Source organism: Pituophis catenifer, unplaced genomic scaffold (assembly GCF_029215685.1).
Source record: "Pituophis catenifer annectens isolate HBS135680 unplaced genomic scaffold, rPitCat1.0.hap2 SCAF_1, whole genome shotgun sequence".
Taxonomy (NCBI): Eukaryota; Metazoa; Chordata; class Lepidosauria; order Squamata; family Colubridae; genus Pituophis; species Pituophis catenifer.
Genome location: NW_027256881.1, coordinates 243484062 through 243500246, shown reverse-complemented (window position 1 = coordinate 243500246; position 16185 = coordinate 243484062). Strand labels below are relative to the sequence as shown.

At 40.9% G+C, this 16185-nt stretch overlaps 1 protein-coding gene across 1 annotated transcript; it reads right to left on the bottom strand.

Annotated features, from left to right (window-relative positions):
* Positions 1-422: 422 nt before the first annotated feature.
* Positions 423-15695, bottom strand: LOC139308800 (malignant fibrous histiocytoma-amplified sequence 1 homolog). Its single transcript, XM_070932651.1, has 11 exons — positions 15677-15695; positions 13570-14437; positions 10852-11143; positions 10305-10494; positions 8340-8521; positions 6556-7040; positions 5126-5283; positions 4046-4205; positions 2302-2372; positions 1552-1652; positions 423-510 (listed from the first exon to the last, which is right to left on the bottom strand). The coding sequence occupies exons 1-11, from the start codon at positions 15693-15695 to the stop codon at positions 493-495; spliced, it is 2544 nt and encodes an 847-aa protein (XP_070788752.1). The 3' UTR covers positions 423-492.
* Between the last annotated feature and the right edge of the window lie 490 nt (positions 15696-16185).

Sequence of the window (16185 nt, the reverse complement as noted above, 5' to 3'; positions counted from 1 at the left end):
TTCGCTTAACCACTGTAGCTAGATGGGTCGTAAAATGGGGCAAAACTCACTTAACAAACGTCACACTTAACAACATAAATTTTGGGCTCAATTGTGGTGGTAAGTCAAGGACTACCTGCATGTTGTAATGTTAGAATTTAATATTAAGTCTTAATATTTACGCATTGTAAGCCGCCCTGAGTCTCCGGAGAAGGGCGGCATATAAATTAAAGCAAAAAAATAATATATATATATATTTTGTTTAGGTTTCTCACGGAAACATTTATTTCATAAACTGTGAAAAGTCTAATGAGAACTTGTAATGAGAAATCAAGTCTTCCTGTGACTTGTGTAAGCTCACTAAGGTACAACGTTAGTCAATAATATCTTATGGAAATAAATTGACATTCCATGTAAATTTAAGAAGTACGTCTTTTTCTTTTATTTGAAATGATCATGAAATAACATAGACAGAAATGATGTTGGCTAGTGATTTATCCTTTGTGGCTGTTTTCATTTATCCAAGATGTTCTACAACAAAAAACACCAGAAAATGAATTACAGATTTTGTTTAACAAATTAAACAGATCTAAAGCCAAATGTTACAATGATAGAATAAAGTTCTCTATTGCTTTCGAGGATATAAGGAGCCCCAGTGTGGAACTTCTTAGCAAGAACAGTTTACAAATCTTTTGCAAAGAGGTATTTGTGTTTGCCCTCTTGCATCGTCCAAAGCAGCTTTTGGAGATCCAGTCCCAAATCCTGCAGAATTTTTCGTTTTTACATTTAACCCCTTCCCCCCCCCAATCCATTTTACCATATATTGCTTCTACCCAGAATAGTGGGAGAAAATCATATTGGCAAAAATCATAACGTGCCCATATCTTGCTATTAACGTGTCCCTGGAATGGGACCATGCCCTGCTGCTACCTATACAACTTCACATGTCCCTGTAAGAACAGTAATTGGCAATTTTCCCTGGCTGAATGTCATCAACCAGAGTAAAGCCACCACCATTTCTCCCAAATCCTTATGGACCGGTCAATTAACCACTAAGTCATCTCCCTATCAGATGAGAGGTTCTCTTCTGTTTTTCCAGAGAAAACTTTATGTATTTCCAGGCTGTTACTCCTTGAACCAATTTCAGCCTGCCTCAGCAATGGGCTGCCCATAATACAGAGATTCCGTATTGTAGACATGTCTCAAGCAAAGAGTGAGGTTTCTTTGCATCATACTGAATAAGTGGATGAAATCTTACTGTTTGTTTCATAGCAGTATAGCTGATGCTAGAATAGTGGTAGATGAAGGGTCCAATGTCAGCACTAGAGTAAATGCAGGTTGAATGTCAGCACTTCAATTTATTTGAGATGACATCGACACCTGACATCCAATTTGTACCAGAAATGCTGTACATGACAGTTATGACCTGCGCTTTTGACATCATGGTCAAACTTACATTCCATTTTTCTGGCTAGTTTTCCCTTACTTGATGTCCTCCAGATATGTTGGACTAGAATTCATAATTCCTAGCTAGTTTAAGGAAGGATGCTTTAGACTGCCACATTAACAAACCTGTCTTTCCACATGGACAGTGCTGGTTCCAAAGGTAGCATTCCCATAGCTGGTGATATAATATTGTGCAGGAACCTCAGTTCTGCTTGGTTTGTTTGGAACTGTGGAAAAAGTGAAATGCTTAGTAATATTAGGCCTTTGCAATAATGTTATGGCATGCTATGGCAGACACGTGGTAAGCTGCCTCCCTATCATCCAAGTTTATGGTTATCTCAGTGAAGTATCAAGTCACCGGGCTATGCATAGGGCAGTGATGGCTAACCTTTTTTCTCTCAGGTGCCGAAAGCATGTGCACACGTGCGACAGTGCGTACATGTGTGCCCACACCCATAATGCAATGCCCCCCTTGCATGCCCCGCCCCCCTGTGCATGCACACGCGACCCCCGCTGTGCTCCCCCGCCCCTTCACATGCACGTGTGACCCCCCATGCGACCCCCACCCCCCTGCACATGTGCACCTCCCCCACTCCTCCCACCCCCACAGACGTGAGCATGACCCCCCCATGCCCCATTTTGGGTCTATCTCAGGCCTGCTAGGCCCAAAATGGGGGGGCGTGCCGCTCCCTCCCCGGTCCCCGCACTTTAACCCTCCAAAACCGATGGGCTATACAGCCATTATACCTGAATTGCAATAAAATACTACAAGTAATCTAAACACAGACAGCACCATGGAATTTTGCCAACATTAACATTGGTATTTATATAATTAAGTCAGAGCATTGACATTAATGGCAAATATTCCAACCTTACCTTTGGGAAAGAGGAGCTCTGTTTCAAATCGATGGGCACAAATTCCACAAGTTTTAATGTCTTCTTTGAACCTGGAAGGAAGTTGGATGAGAAACAGGACCAAGCATCACTAAACAGATTGGCCTCTAGTATGATAGGTTGCTACTAAGGTATCTAAAAGGGGACGCGGTGGCTCAGTGGCTAAGATGCTGGGCCTTTCAATCGAAAGGTTGGCAGTTCAGCGGTTCGAATCCCTAGTGCTGTGTAACGGGGTGAGCTCCTGTTATTTGTCTCAGCTTCTGCCAACCTAGCAGTTCGAAAGCACATAAAAAATGCAAGTAGAAAAATAGGAACCACCTTTGGTGGGAAGGTAACAGTGTTCCATGCGTCATTGGTGTTTAGTCATGCGGCCACATGACCACGGAGACGTCTTCAGACAGCGCTGGCTCTTCGGCTTTGAAATGCCCCCTAGAGTTGGGAACAACTAGCACATATGTGCGAGAGGAACCTTTACCTTTAAGGTATCTAAGGACTAAGGACAAGATCAAAGTTCAAATCACTATACAAGCATGGAATTTACTGATTGATCTAGGCCAGTTACACCTATTTCACACCAACTTATCACTGAGATGAAGGCTGGGATAAAATGAAGTGAGACCCTGATGTACCTCATCTTGAACTTTCAAAGAAAAAGGCATTAAAATAATTCTTAAAATATGGGTGGCTTTCTTTGTTTGGAGTCAAGTTTGCTTCGGTTACCAACAGTGATTTTTGTGAATGCTTTAAACATGAAAGTTTGAAATGCTATAGAAGTACAAAGGGATATTTAAAATCCCACTGCTGTAATTTGGAAAAAATGCAAACGAAAATGGAAAGAAATTGTCATTTGAGCAATGATCCACTATTCTTTCCTATTGCTATTCCTGGATAAGTATAAATCCTTCAGAAATAGTGTGGCTTAGTCTTAATTGTACACACCAATTTTGTGGTATGGTGATGGACAGAACAGGAAAGATTTAAGCTTGAATCCCCAGTGCAGCCTGAGCCTCCTGTAGACCCCTTGAGATAGGCTCAGATTTCAGGCTGATTTCTCAAGAATATCCCTTTGGAGACCTTGTATTAGTAACATAACATCTCCAAATAAGTCATTTGAATAAAAATATAAAAACATTAGTCTCTTAGCTTGACTATAAATATATTCTCTAGCTTAGGTTTAACAAGGTTAAAAAAAAAAATGATGAAGCCCTATCTATAAACTGAAGAAAGAACCTGACATAATAGCCATCCTTCAGCACAGCTTTTTCTGATCTAGTGCCGTCCACATTCCCTAATCTCCAGTCTAGTATGGGCTGTGCTGGCTGGGAACCATGGGAGAGGAGACCTAAAACATTTTGAAGGCAGCAGATTAGGGAGATTGATGCACCAAATGAGGGAGACTATAAAAGTGGCAGAAGTGAAACCCTCAGTAATGCTATCAGAAGAAATGTTTAAATAAAAACAAGTGCCTTATTTTAAATATTTTGGAGGTTTTGTTTTCTTTTTAAAAGTCAAATTAGAGGGTACAGAGCCATCCCTCAATTAAACTTAAGAAAACAAGGATTCCTAGCAAGGTATCTCAGCTGAGGATCTGCTTTGGAAAGACAAATGTTATAGTGTATATTTTCTGGATAAAGGCCAATATAGAGGGAACGAAGTAATTTAAACAGCAAACTCTGAAAAACTTTACAGTCTTATTTTTTGCTGGTGCATAGCATGAAATACGTACACAGTCATCTTATCATCCAGATCTGGCCAGACAAATTCAGCAGGACATTCAACTGTCCGGCAAGGAGCCTTTATGCAAAGATGGAGCCCAGGCCATTCCTCCAGGAGTTTTTGGTTGATGAAGATGATTGTTATAATAAAGTCCCAGGTTAACTGGAATCCTGAAAGAAAGGCAACAGGGAGTGCGGTCTTAAGATACATTCAGAGCGGCCAGCTTTCTCCAACTTAATGAATCCTAGATGGGTCGAATTTCAACTCCCGTAGTCATCATCTAGTCCAGCCAAAGGCTGTGAGTTTGGGGGGAGCTGATATTTGATGCTGTTGGAGAGCCCCAAGTTGCAAAAGGCTGGCCTGAACTTTAAAGCAGGGGTCTCTGGCTGAGGAACTCTGGGAGTTGAAGTCCACAAGTCTTAAAGTTGCCAAGGTTGGAGACCCCTGCTTTAAAAGATGCTTTAAAGCAGATGCAATTTTGCTGATTAAACATCTTGTGCACAAAGGTGCTTTCCAAAAGGCAACTGGACTTACTTGTTATTTTTTTTTTTTCTTGAAAACATTTCTGAAGAACTGAGGAAGATTCTTGGATGAGAAGTGAAACGTTTTCAAGGGAAAAAAAACAAGAAAGTCCAGTTGCCTTTTGAAACCTTTGGGACAACCATGACTTGGATGACTGAGAATCTCCATAGACACACAAAGTTTATCTTGGTCACTGCGTGTCAACAGGAAGTGACTTATGACCATTTTTCACATTTCACAACCATTTCAACATTCCCATGGTCATGTGATCAAACTTCAAACACCCAGCAACTGACTCATAGTTATGACAGTTACAGTGTCCTGGGGTCATGTGATCCCTTTTTGCAACCTTCTGACAAGCAAAGTCAACAGGGAAGCCAGATTCATTTAACAACCGTGCCAAGAAAAGTCGCAAAATGGAGTAAAACTCACTTAACAAATATTTCACTTGGCAACATAAATTTTGGATTATTTTGGTAGTAAATTGAGGACTACCTGTATACTGTTTTGTTCTCTATCATTTACATTACATTTGAACCAAAAAAGCAGTCAATGCCTGTGTACATACCAGCCCTCTCTCCTGGCTTTCTGCACCTGAGCTCAATGTAGCTGTAACCTTTTTGGTTATTTGCTTTGATCAGTAAAGGTTTGCCACTGCATATGAGCAGGCAGATGGCTTTAGCAACCCAGTGAGTTGAAAAGAAGGAACAAGCTTTCACCATGAGTCTGGGAAGAAAGAGGGGGGGGAGGGGGAAACAGTCAATACTTTCAGATCATATTTTAAGATGTTCTCTTTTCCCCCCAGCATTACTAGTACTGCTAAATTGGGCCCAGGCAGTTGCAGCAATAATCAGTTCAAGAGGGGACTAAACAGCCCATATTCTAAAACAGTGATTGCTAACCTTTTCCAGACGGGTTGGCCAAAGCGTGCGGGCACCTGAACCCCCAAAATGCAATGCGTGTGAGGCTCCCGTGCATGCACTCCGCCCCATACATGCACACATGACCTCATATGCCCCGCACCTGTGTATGCACCCCCCTGCATGGCCCTGCCCCCCATGCATGCACACGTGGCCCCTCGCATGCGCCCCGGCCCCGCATGTGCACACATATTCCCCTGCATGTACCCCAGCCCCCCGGGCATGCACATGTAGCCGTCCCCTACACGTGCCCTGGCCCCCACGCATGCGCAGCAGAGACCTGAAGACCAGCTGGCCGGCAGGAGGTGCGCAGCAGAGCTGAACTGGAACGACAGCTTGTGTGCCATCAGAGAGGGCGCTGTGTGCCACCTATGGCACGCATGCCATAGGTTTGCCATCACAGTTCTAGAGAGTCCCTAATGCTTAAAACTAGTGGGGTGTAGTTATTAATGGTGGTTTGGCCATGAGAGATCAGATTCAAGCTCATACTCAGCATGGAAGCTCCTTGAAGAATTCTGGTCTAGTCACTAAATGCCTAGGGTTGAGAAGAAAACCGGAGGTAGAAATGTCCTGTAGGTGGCTTTGAGTTCTGTGAAGGAAGTGGGGTTACTGTGTGATGAAGGCTATTGTATCTTTCAGAAACATGCTGCAATCAATTCCTAGACTTGAGGCTTCTTGCCTGCAGTCGGACTGCAGAATTAAGTAGCTTGGTTACAACTGCATGTTCCACTTTTGTATTTGCAAAATTGTCATAAATTTACTTTTCTGCAAATTAGAGTGGGTCTCCATTTGACAGTCTGCAGGAAAATACTCTAACAGAGGATTAGAACAGATTACTTTAAAGACAATGGAGTATCAGTCAAACTACCAATACCCAACAAAAGCCTCACAGTTTTGTAAAGATAAAAGTGGCAAATTGTCAGACATTATCCAGTGAATAGTGGTGGCCTCATCCTTATATTTGACCTTTGCTTGGGCAAATCAACTGGCTCCGGGTTCAAAGAGGCCCTCAGTTGTAGATATTGGCCACAGGACGGCTTGTCATTATCTATGACGTTTAGCAGATACTATTCAATACCTTTGGAAGAAGCCCTCTGGGATCTCAGGAGAAAAATACAAGCGAATATGCAAGTCCTCTTTGTGATCTTCTCCCCACCTTGCTGAAACCTCCTGACTTTGATTGAGATAGTTAGGAAATAAGTAGTGTGTGTCCTTCTCCAGGTTTGGCAGAGTTTCCCATGGCTCCCCAGGTACAAATGTTCTGGCTCTAGGATTAAGTCCTTCTACATTTCTGATCTCCAGGCAGATCTCAAAGTGCTCAAGTAGGCTGAAGAGTTTCCCCTTCTGGAATCTGCTTCCCACCATTTCCTCAAAGATGTCTACCATGTTGTCTAAAGTAAGCTGCTGCTTAAGCAAAGCTCTCATGGCTTTCTGGCATAGGATGGCTTTGGATTTAAACGTCAATGCCCAATTGGCCCGGTCTCGGATGGTGGCATGTTCTCCTATCAAGATGTCCACAGAAATGCTCTCCAGCTGTTGCATTAGGCCATACCTCACAAGAGTCTACAAAAACAGAAACATATTTGCCTAAGTAGGCTCACAATTTTGCTAGTGGAGTTGACTGAAGATAAATCAAGACTTACAAGTAAACCTCTTGGTGTCTTGTATCTTTCTGATTCCTAAATGATTAATCATACCAACAATAAAACCATACAACTCCTGTCCTACCTCCTTTTAAAACTTTATAAATTGAAATCTCAACTCAGAAACAGAAATAATTGGGCTACTCTTCCATTCTCCCTGTACTCCCACCCTCAGACCACGCTTTTCTTTCTGACCCTTAGGATTTGAACAGGACATGAACCTGTCCCATAGGTCTGAAGCATAGTCCACTGCCTTTTAATACTTGTTGGAAGTGGAAAGTAAAGGAAACATGGTGTCTAACTAAGTTAAGCTGAAACATACAAAGAACATTCAAAAGTTCTCAGTAAGTGGTAAGGGTATATAGTATTTTGAATTCCTGCACCGAACTGGATGGCTGCACCATTTAGCTGGTGCTTCTGGACAGAATATCCACTTCTATTCTGACTAGTAACAAACCATTGTTTTTCTGAAGTAAAATACAGTCGGAATGCCAAGTGACTATCCATACTTCAAAATTATGAACCCCAAGCACTGATCTTGTTTAGATAAAGATACTGGATAGGAACTTAATACATTGCATTTATACAACTTGACTTCAATATGCCTCTCCTACTTCACATTATATTTTATTCTGTTCTGGGAGAGGGGTGTCTCTCAACCCTCAGATAGCTGTCAGAAAGACAAGGAAGAAGAGTAGAACAGGAAAAATAGGATCCCTCCCACCCCACCACCCAAATGGAAGCATTTTTCTATGTGAAAGTCACCTCATGGGCAGTTTGGTTCTCATTCTATTTTGCTTGAAAATGGGATAAAAGCATTTACCAATACACCATTGGTTTAAATCAGAGACAATACAGAAGAAAATGTAGAGACTGTTCATGAATGACCCCACCCCTTTCCCAAAATCCAGCACTTTTCATTAATATCAATAATAATCTTTGCTGAATGGGACTTGGGAGAAAACATAAGGGGAAGCTTTGGCGGCTACTGTTGAGTCTATGGAAGATTGTTTATGCCATTATTTTAATGGTTTAAATTTGTTGTTTTGTTTTGTTTTGCCTTTGTAGCACCCCGCAAAATGTCTGTTATGATTGGGAGCAAGTTATACATACGAGAACCATTTTTTTAAAACCTATGGTCTCTGGAAATTTGGCTTCTAGCTAACTTTAGAGAAGCAGAGAACTCCTGGTGCTAAGGTGGAATCAAGGAGGTACTCACTTTGAAGAGAGTGATCAGAATAGTTGGACATAAGAACACTGTGTCCTTCAGCTGCTTGATCTTTTCATACCATACAATTAATCCAATGCGATGAAGATATCTCAAAATATCCCGCAGAAGTTCTATATCCAAATGATATTGGTAGGAGAGCTTGCTGTGTAAAAGATTGAAACTCACCATCCCTAAAATAATAGAAGAGCACTTGTTGAGGGCTGCTTCGAGAAAGACAGCCTCAGGCAGTCAAACACTATGTTCTATGCTCCAAGCTACACGTAGTCTTCAAAGTTCAACCATAATTGAGCCCAAAATTTGTGTTGTTAAGTGAGACAGTTGTTAAATGAACAATGTCCCATTTTATGAGTTTTCTTGCCACAGTTGTTAAGTGAATCAACGGTGTTCTTGTTGATTCTTAAGTGAATCTGACTTCCCCATTGACTTTGCTTGTCAGAAGGTGGTTGCATGATCCCAGGATACTGCCACCGTCATAAATGTGAGTCAGTTGCCAAGCGGCTGAATTTTGATCATGTGATCATAAGGATGCTGCAATAGTTGTACGTGTGAAAAACGTTCATAAGTCCCTTTTTTCAGTGCCGTTGTAATTTTGAACGGTCACTAAACAAACTGTTAGTAAATTGAGAACTACCTGGACTTCTAAATGAGCAAAATCAAAAGAAAAATAAATAAGGCCAATTCTACTAGGTGAACATTATTTTGGCATTTAAATTAGCTTGCCCAGCTTTGCTCTCTGATATCCAGTAATAAACACAGGTTTGAGAATCATAAGATAATGTTATCAATCTATGCATTAAATTCTGAACATTTAGGATAAGGCTTTTTTATTGAAGTCTTGTTGCTGTTGAAATTATATGCCTTCGGGGAAGATGGGATGCTGTCATCCCCAACAACTTAATGTAAGAGTTTGAATTTATAATTTTAAGTGGGAAATATGGGTCTCATTTTTTTTTTCTTTCCACACCATGATTAATTTATTATGGCTGCCTAAATTAAGGAGAGAGAGCCAGTTTGTTGTAATGGTTAAGGCATCAGGCTAGAAATTGAGAGGTGGTGACTTAGGCGCAAAGCCAGCTGGGTGTCCTTGGATCAGTTAGTCTCTCTCAGCCCTAGGAAGGAGGCAATGGCAAACTAGCATTAGCAATAGCATTTAGACTTATATACCGCTTCACAGTGCTTTTACAGCCCTCTCAAAGCGGTTTACAGAGTCAGCATATTGCCCTCAACAATCTGGGTCCTCATTTTATCCACCTCAGAAGGATGGAAGGCTGAGTCAACTTTGAGCCGGGTGAGATTTGAACTGCTGAACTGCAGCTAGCAGTCAGCTGAAGTAGCCTGCAGTACTGCACTCTAACCACTGCGCCACCTAGTTCCAAAACCTTGGTAAGAATACTACCAAGACTATACAGTCACCAGGAGTAAAAAAAAAAAAAAATGACTGAAAGGTACATACACGTACACAAAGAATATTTCCATGAGAACTTCATTCAAAGGGTTCTTTCTCTTTCTAATGTTTCAAATCTTTAAGCCCAGTCAATTAACTTTTTTTATCCAATAGGCTTATAATTAATTAATTAATGTAATAAATCAATTAAAACATTGATTTATGTGGATTTTTATGTTTTTAAATAAATACTTGCCCTAAATAATCAGGAAACGTAGCACCCAAATAAATTTATTTATTTGCACAAAGAGGAGGCATGCACCAGAAGACCAATTGCCTCAGTGGCTCTAGATATCCAAATGAACTCAGAGTTTTAATTTAGGCCCAGGCAAAGAGTTTAGGAACTAGGCCCCAAATAATTGTTCTGAGCTAGTGGTGGCTATACAGCTGTGGTGAAATACACATATTCCATTGCACATGTTCCCAAAGGGATTGCTCCCACTTAATAACAACACAGTAAAGAAAACAAAGAGGAAATCTATAAAATGCCACTAATAATATTTACTTGCCATGTTCAGTCATCTCTTCGTTATTTTGCATCATATCCACAATTGCTGCTTCTACTCGTTTATAGATAGGGGGCAGCACTTGGATGACATTGGGGAAGAGCTCTTCATTCTTGACATGCTCCAAAATGGTTTCTTCGAGTTTTTTAATGTCTAGGTAATCCATGCCGTTGACAGGAACAAGATCTAGAATCTAGAACAGAAAACGCATAGGGACAAAGAGAGCTTCAAACAAGCAAGTGGAGAAGAGGGGAATTACTAACATACTGCTTGGTGTGGAAGCTTAGTGGAAGCTCAGTGGAGAACGGAGTGGAATAGGAGATATCATACATGTTTATGTATAGCATGACAAAATTAGAACAATTGTAAAATTTCTCCCTCTCTCCTAAAAGTAGGAATGTCATCTGATTGGCTAAAGATTTGGCCCAAAAAAAAAGGACCCATGTCATCGCTGCTTTAGATTGTTTCCCAAGATGTTTGGACAATTGCATGCCCGCAGTTTCTGGGTCGAGATAATTGTATATGAAATATATATGACAACATTCCTTACTGTAAGGGTGCAATTTTCCATTTCTTTCACTCGAGTCCACTGGTCTTCATAGAACTCTGATTCCTCATTGTCTTCCAGGTTAGTAATGAGGTGAGTTAAGTTGGTCTTTCTCTCCTCCAGCATGGCCTGTATCTTGGACATGATATCCTTTTTCTTTTCTTCAACCTCCTCTTCTGAACAAGCGTCCACGTGAGTTCCCACAGGAAGGACTACAGAATTTGGCACTCGCATAAAGAGGTTGCTAATCCAAAATCCAACAAGATCCTTGAAGGAGTCATTGGTAAACTGATACCTATGGAAAGTAACGGATCACTGAGCCAACCGACCTGCCAACGTGCTCATAAAATAGCTTATTTAAATGCAAATATTTTCAATACAGATAGTCCTCCATTTATGACCACGATTGAGCCTAAAATTTCTGTTGCTAAGTGAGACATTGGTTAAGTGAATTTTGCTCCAGTTTACTACCTTCTTCCCACCATTGTTAAGTGAATCGCTTCAGGCGTTAAGTTAGGAACGCGGCTGTTAAGTGAATCTGGTTTCCCCATTGATTTTGCTTGTCAGAAGGTCACAAAAGGGGATCACATGATCCCAGGCCACTGCAACTGTCATAAATATGAGTCAGTTGCCAACCATCTGAATTTGGATCACCTGACCATGGGGATGCTGCAACAATCATAAGTGTGAAAAATGGTCATAACTCACATTTTTTCAGTGCCGTTGTAACTTTGAACAGTCACTAAGCAAACTGTTGTAAATCGAGGACTACCTGTAGTCCCAATCGTCATGTAATACTGGCAACTCACCTGGAGTTTCTTTTTTTCCTCAACTTCCTCATTAAAGTTATATACTAATACTTGTAAAATAGTGCAGAGCAGTGGTGAAATTCACATTTTTTTACTATCGGTTCTGTGGGCATGGCTTGGTGGGCATGATATGGCTTGGTGGGCATGGCAGGGGAAGGATACTGTAAAATCTCCATTCCCACCCTACTCCAGGGGAAGGATACTGCAAAATCTCCATTCCCACCCCACTCCAGGGGAAGGATACTGCAAAATCCCCATTCCCTCCCCACTCCTGGGAGGAAAGATATTGCAAAATCTCCATTCCCACCCCACTTTGGGGCCAGCCATTTGCCGGTTCTCCAAACTACTCAAAATTTCCGCTACCGGTTCTCCAGAACCTGTCAGAACCTGCTGGATTTCACCCCTGGGGCAGAGCTCCTTAAGTAAAAATTCAAAGCAAGGAGACACTACCTTAAACAGCCATCTGCCAAGCTTTACCCATCAGTGACACTACAAGCAGTTCATTTCTGCTGAAATAAAAAAGGCTGGCCCAGAGTATCAAACGTATGATCTCGGCATACTACAAAATGAATTGAAGTGATGAATTGAAGTGTAACATTATTTAATATATCCATCATTGGAGGCAAAAGACAAGCCAACAAAAACGAACCATTTAAAAAAGCTGTGTAGAAAAGTATAAAGTATCTGTAACTAAATATGAGAAACACATTCTGTGTGTGATCTATTATTTTTCAACTTTAGACAGAAACAACAGGGAATCGATCTTTTGATTGCTATATTTGGCTTGCTGGGAATTCAACTGATATCCATTGTTGAAAATTCAAAACTCTGGGCAGGACTGATTAAAGGGATACTTTTTTGTGTGTGGTAAAGTTCCTTCTGGGTCAAAAAATCTTACAAGAATTAATTTTTAGTATAAAAATTGTGTATTTTCTTCAGAAACAGTGCAGTGCAACCCTACGCTGGTTTATTGGAAGTGAGTTGAGATGGACTGGCATGACATTTAGCCTTAGATGCCCCACTTATCAGATTGCAGCGAAGCAGGATAAAAACGGTGATTGTTGCCTCTATATTACCACCAAGAGTCAGCCAAAGTTTTAAGCATTTAAATGTGACTCATTTAGAACTATGTGTGCAGATTTAGATTTATCTGTTCTGCTTAAATTAAAGGGAACTGTCACTGAAAAACATTTCACGCTTCTTGGTATTAGGGCCAGGATCAGGGGTGCTATTCAGCAGGTTCTGACAGGTTCTGGAGAACCGGTAGTGGAAATTTTGAGTAGTTCGGAGAACTGGCAAATACCACCTCTGGCTGGCCCCAGAGTGGGGTGGGAATGGAGATTTTGCAATATCCTTTCCCTGCCACACCCACCAAGCCATGCCCACAAAACTGGTAGTAAAAAAAAAATGAATTCCACCACTGGCTAGGATGTTGGATGAGCCAGCTTGATGGTGTCAAGAATATAAATATGATTGCTGTTCAGCCTTGATTATATTGCATCCTATCTTTGTGTTTTGTTAAATGTATTGGTTATTTTTTGTTGTGTGCCCTAAAACACACACTAGCTGTCCTAAATTACAGTTTATAATTTGAGTGACCATTTTTTTTTTAAATTTGATTTATATGCCGCCCTTCTCCGGAGACTCAGGGCGGCTTACAACGCGTTAAGCCTTCATACTTTTGTATATTTATACAAAGTCAGCTTATTGCCCCCACAATCCGGGTCCTCATTTTACCTACCTTAGAAAGGATGGAAGGCTGAGTCAACCTTGAGCCTGGTGGGATTTGAACTTGCAGTAATTGCAGGCAGCTGATGTTAATAACAGTGCTTTAGTCTGCTGCGCCACCAGGGCTCTTATAAATCTCAATAAGTACAATACATGTTCGCACAGAAAGCCAGGGAACACTTACTGGTGAAGGTTAATGACCAAGATGACAAGGGCCTGTGAAGTAATGAACATATGGTGGGTCACATAGTATTCCAGCTGGCCAGCAAAATCCCAAAAGAGAAAGGTGAAGCCTTGGATGTGGAACTCGCTTATCTCAATCCCAACGGTGCGTTCTTCCATGGATAGTCGAACAACTTGTCCCTGCTTTAAGCTTTTGCACACTGTAGACTTTCCTGCTAAGGATGTCCCCAAAAACATTGTCTTGACACGCTTGTCCTCCTCAGCTTGGCCGTTCTGTAGCTGATTGAAGTAACTGATGATCTGTTTGATACCCCCTGCACATACCTCGTTTGGGGGTTCCCTCAGTGAGTTCCCATTTACTTTGAACATCTTCAGGGACAGCTCGGTGAACATCTCTTTAGGGAGCTGACGCAAAAAGTTATTTTGTATGTAGAATTCTTGCAAGTTTTTCAACTCCAAGACTACTTGAGGGACGGCTTGAAATACATTTGTGGACAAGTTCAGATACTGGAGACAGTCCCGACAGGAACTTAAATCCTTAGGAAGACTGTCTAAATGATTGTTGTTAAGTCGAAGATGTTTTAACTTAGGGAGAGAAGAGAAGATCCCCTCGGGGATATCTCGGATTTGATTTTGATTGAGCTCCAGCTTCTCCAGATGGATCAGGTTTTCGATTTCCACTGGGAAATCCGTCATTGCATTTTTCGACAAAATCAATTTTTTCAGGTTGTAAAGACGTGAAATCCCAGTGACATGTTTCAGCTTGTTCCGGTCCAAATTCAGACTCTCTATACTATTGTTTTGTAGCACTTCAAGTGGAAGAACTCGGAGTCTTAACCTGGAAAGGTTCACTTCGTTGACCTCTTGCTCTGGGGAACAAAGAACACAAGATGATGTCATTAAGGGAGGAAAAAAGATTGAGGGGTCCTTGGTGGTCTCTGAACTTGGTTGTTTTCTTGCAGACGTTTCATTACCCAAACTAGGTAACATCATCAATGTTGGTGCCAAGAAAAAGACTGAAACATGCCCATTATTAGAAATGGTCTATATTAGGGAAGCCCATTTAGATGATGTAGTGGCAGTGGAGGAGGGGAAAAGTGGTTAAACTTTCAAGTTTTCTAAAATACATGATTAAGCCAATGCTACATAGAGCGGGCAGAGAAAGGGATGGGGAAAACATAAATAGTAGGAAGAAGAGCAATAGGACAGTACAGTATTTGAAAAATGTATCATATTTAGCTTCAAACAGAATGGGGGAAAAACTGCAGATAGAGATAATTTCAGATTACTCAGGACTGTCCCCAAAATTGGAGGGATAAGAACAGTGATGGGATTCAAGTAATTTAACAACCAGTTCTCCGCCCTAATGATTTCTTCCAACAACCAGTTTGCCAAACAGCTCACAAAGTTAACAACCGGTTCTCCCGAAGTGGTGCGAACTGGCTGAATCCCACCACTGGATAAGAACAATAGTAAAAATGGCAGATACTACCCAGTTTAAAAATAGAGCATCTACTTTCACAAAACACAAACATTCCTTCTATTTTTTTTTTTAAATAATAATAATCTAAATTATTTCTGTATAACAACACTGGAAATAATTTATTCTGTACTATAGACACGGAAATAATATCCCAGTTCTGACAGTGCAAACCAAAATAGTATATTAAGGAATAACTTCTATGTGGATCATCTCACAATTGCAAAAAATGTGAGGCAAAGGATTGACTTTGCTGTGATTCATACAATCTTGTACCATAATTTAGCAGCCTGATTTCAAAAATGCAGGTCAATGATAAGTAAGTTATGAGCAGGTCCCATTGTTGGACAGCTGATTAAAGTTACTGCTTAATACGTGATGTAAACCATGATGTGTGGCTTAGCAACTTGCATGAATCCAATTGGGAAAAAAAATCACTTTTTAAAAAAAGTTGCATAAAAGCTGCTACAGCCCAGCCTGTAAAAAGAAGGGATGGGCAACCCTTGCCCACATGTGTGCCTTAGTGGAAGTACCCAGGTAGTATAAGGCTGCAGACACCTAAATCACCTCTCACCTAATCTTCTCAACTATACATAGCAATTAATAGGAATTAAAGATTGATACTTACTAGGTCTGTGCTCAGACATATTTTGGCCTCTGCTCCCTATTTGTCAAGCAGCAACTGTGTCCTTGCCTTCTATTTTCATTTCCTGAAATCTTTTCATTTTGAAAAGGCTTGAGCTCCCCCCCCCATTTCTAAATACTGTATATAGCCCCTCCCTTCTCTTTGAGCAACCCAAGGGAAATGAAAGAGGAAGAACTGGATTCCCCATAGAGGGCAGATTGAAGGCTCTCTGCTAATAAAATGCTCCCACCACTTCCAGAAAAATGATGCCTACAAACTTTTAAAAAAAAAGCATCATTTCATATATTCAGTTGTAACACTGTTCTTTCTTAAAGCTTTGGTGTCCTTTTAAATGTTTAATCTTACCAATTTCAGCTAATGCCATGAAAATTGAGGCATTTCAGAGATCATCTGACCTAGGGTGAGAATCTGTTGATATTCTTAGTAGAATTTGGTTTTACTTTTAACTTTGTAGTTGCTTTGACAACACATCCCAGAAGACAGATTGTTTG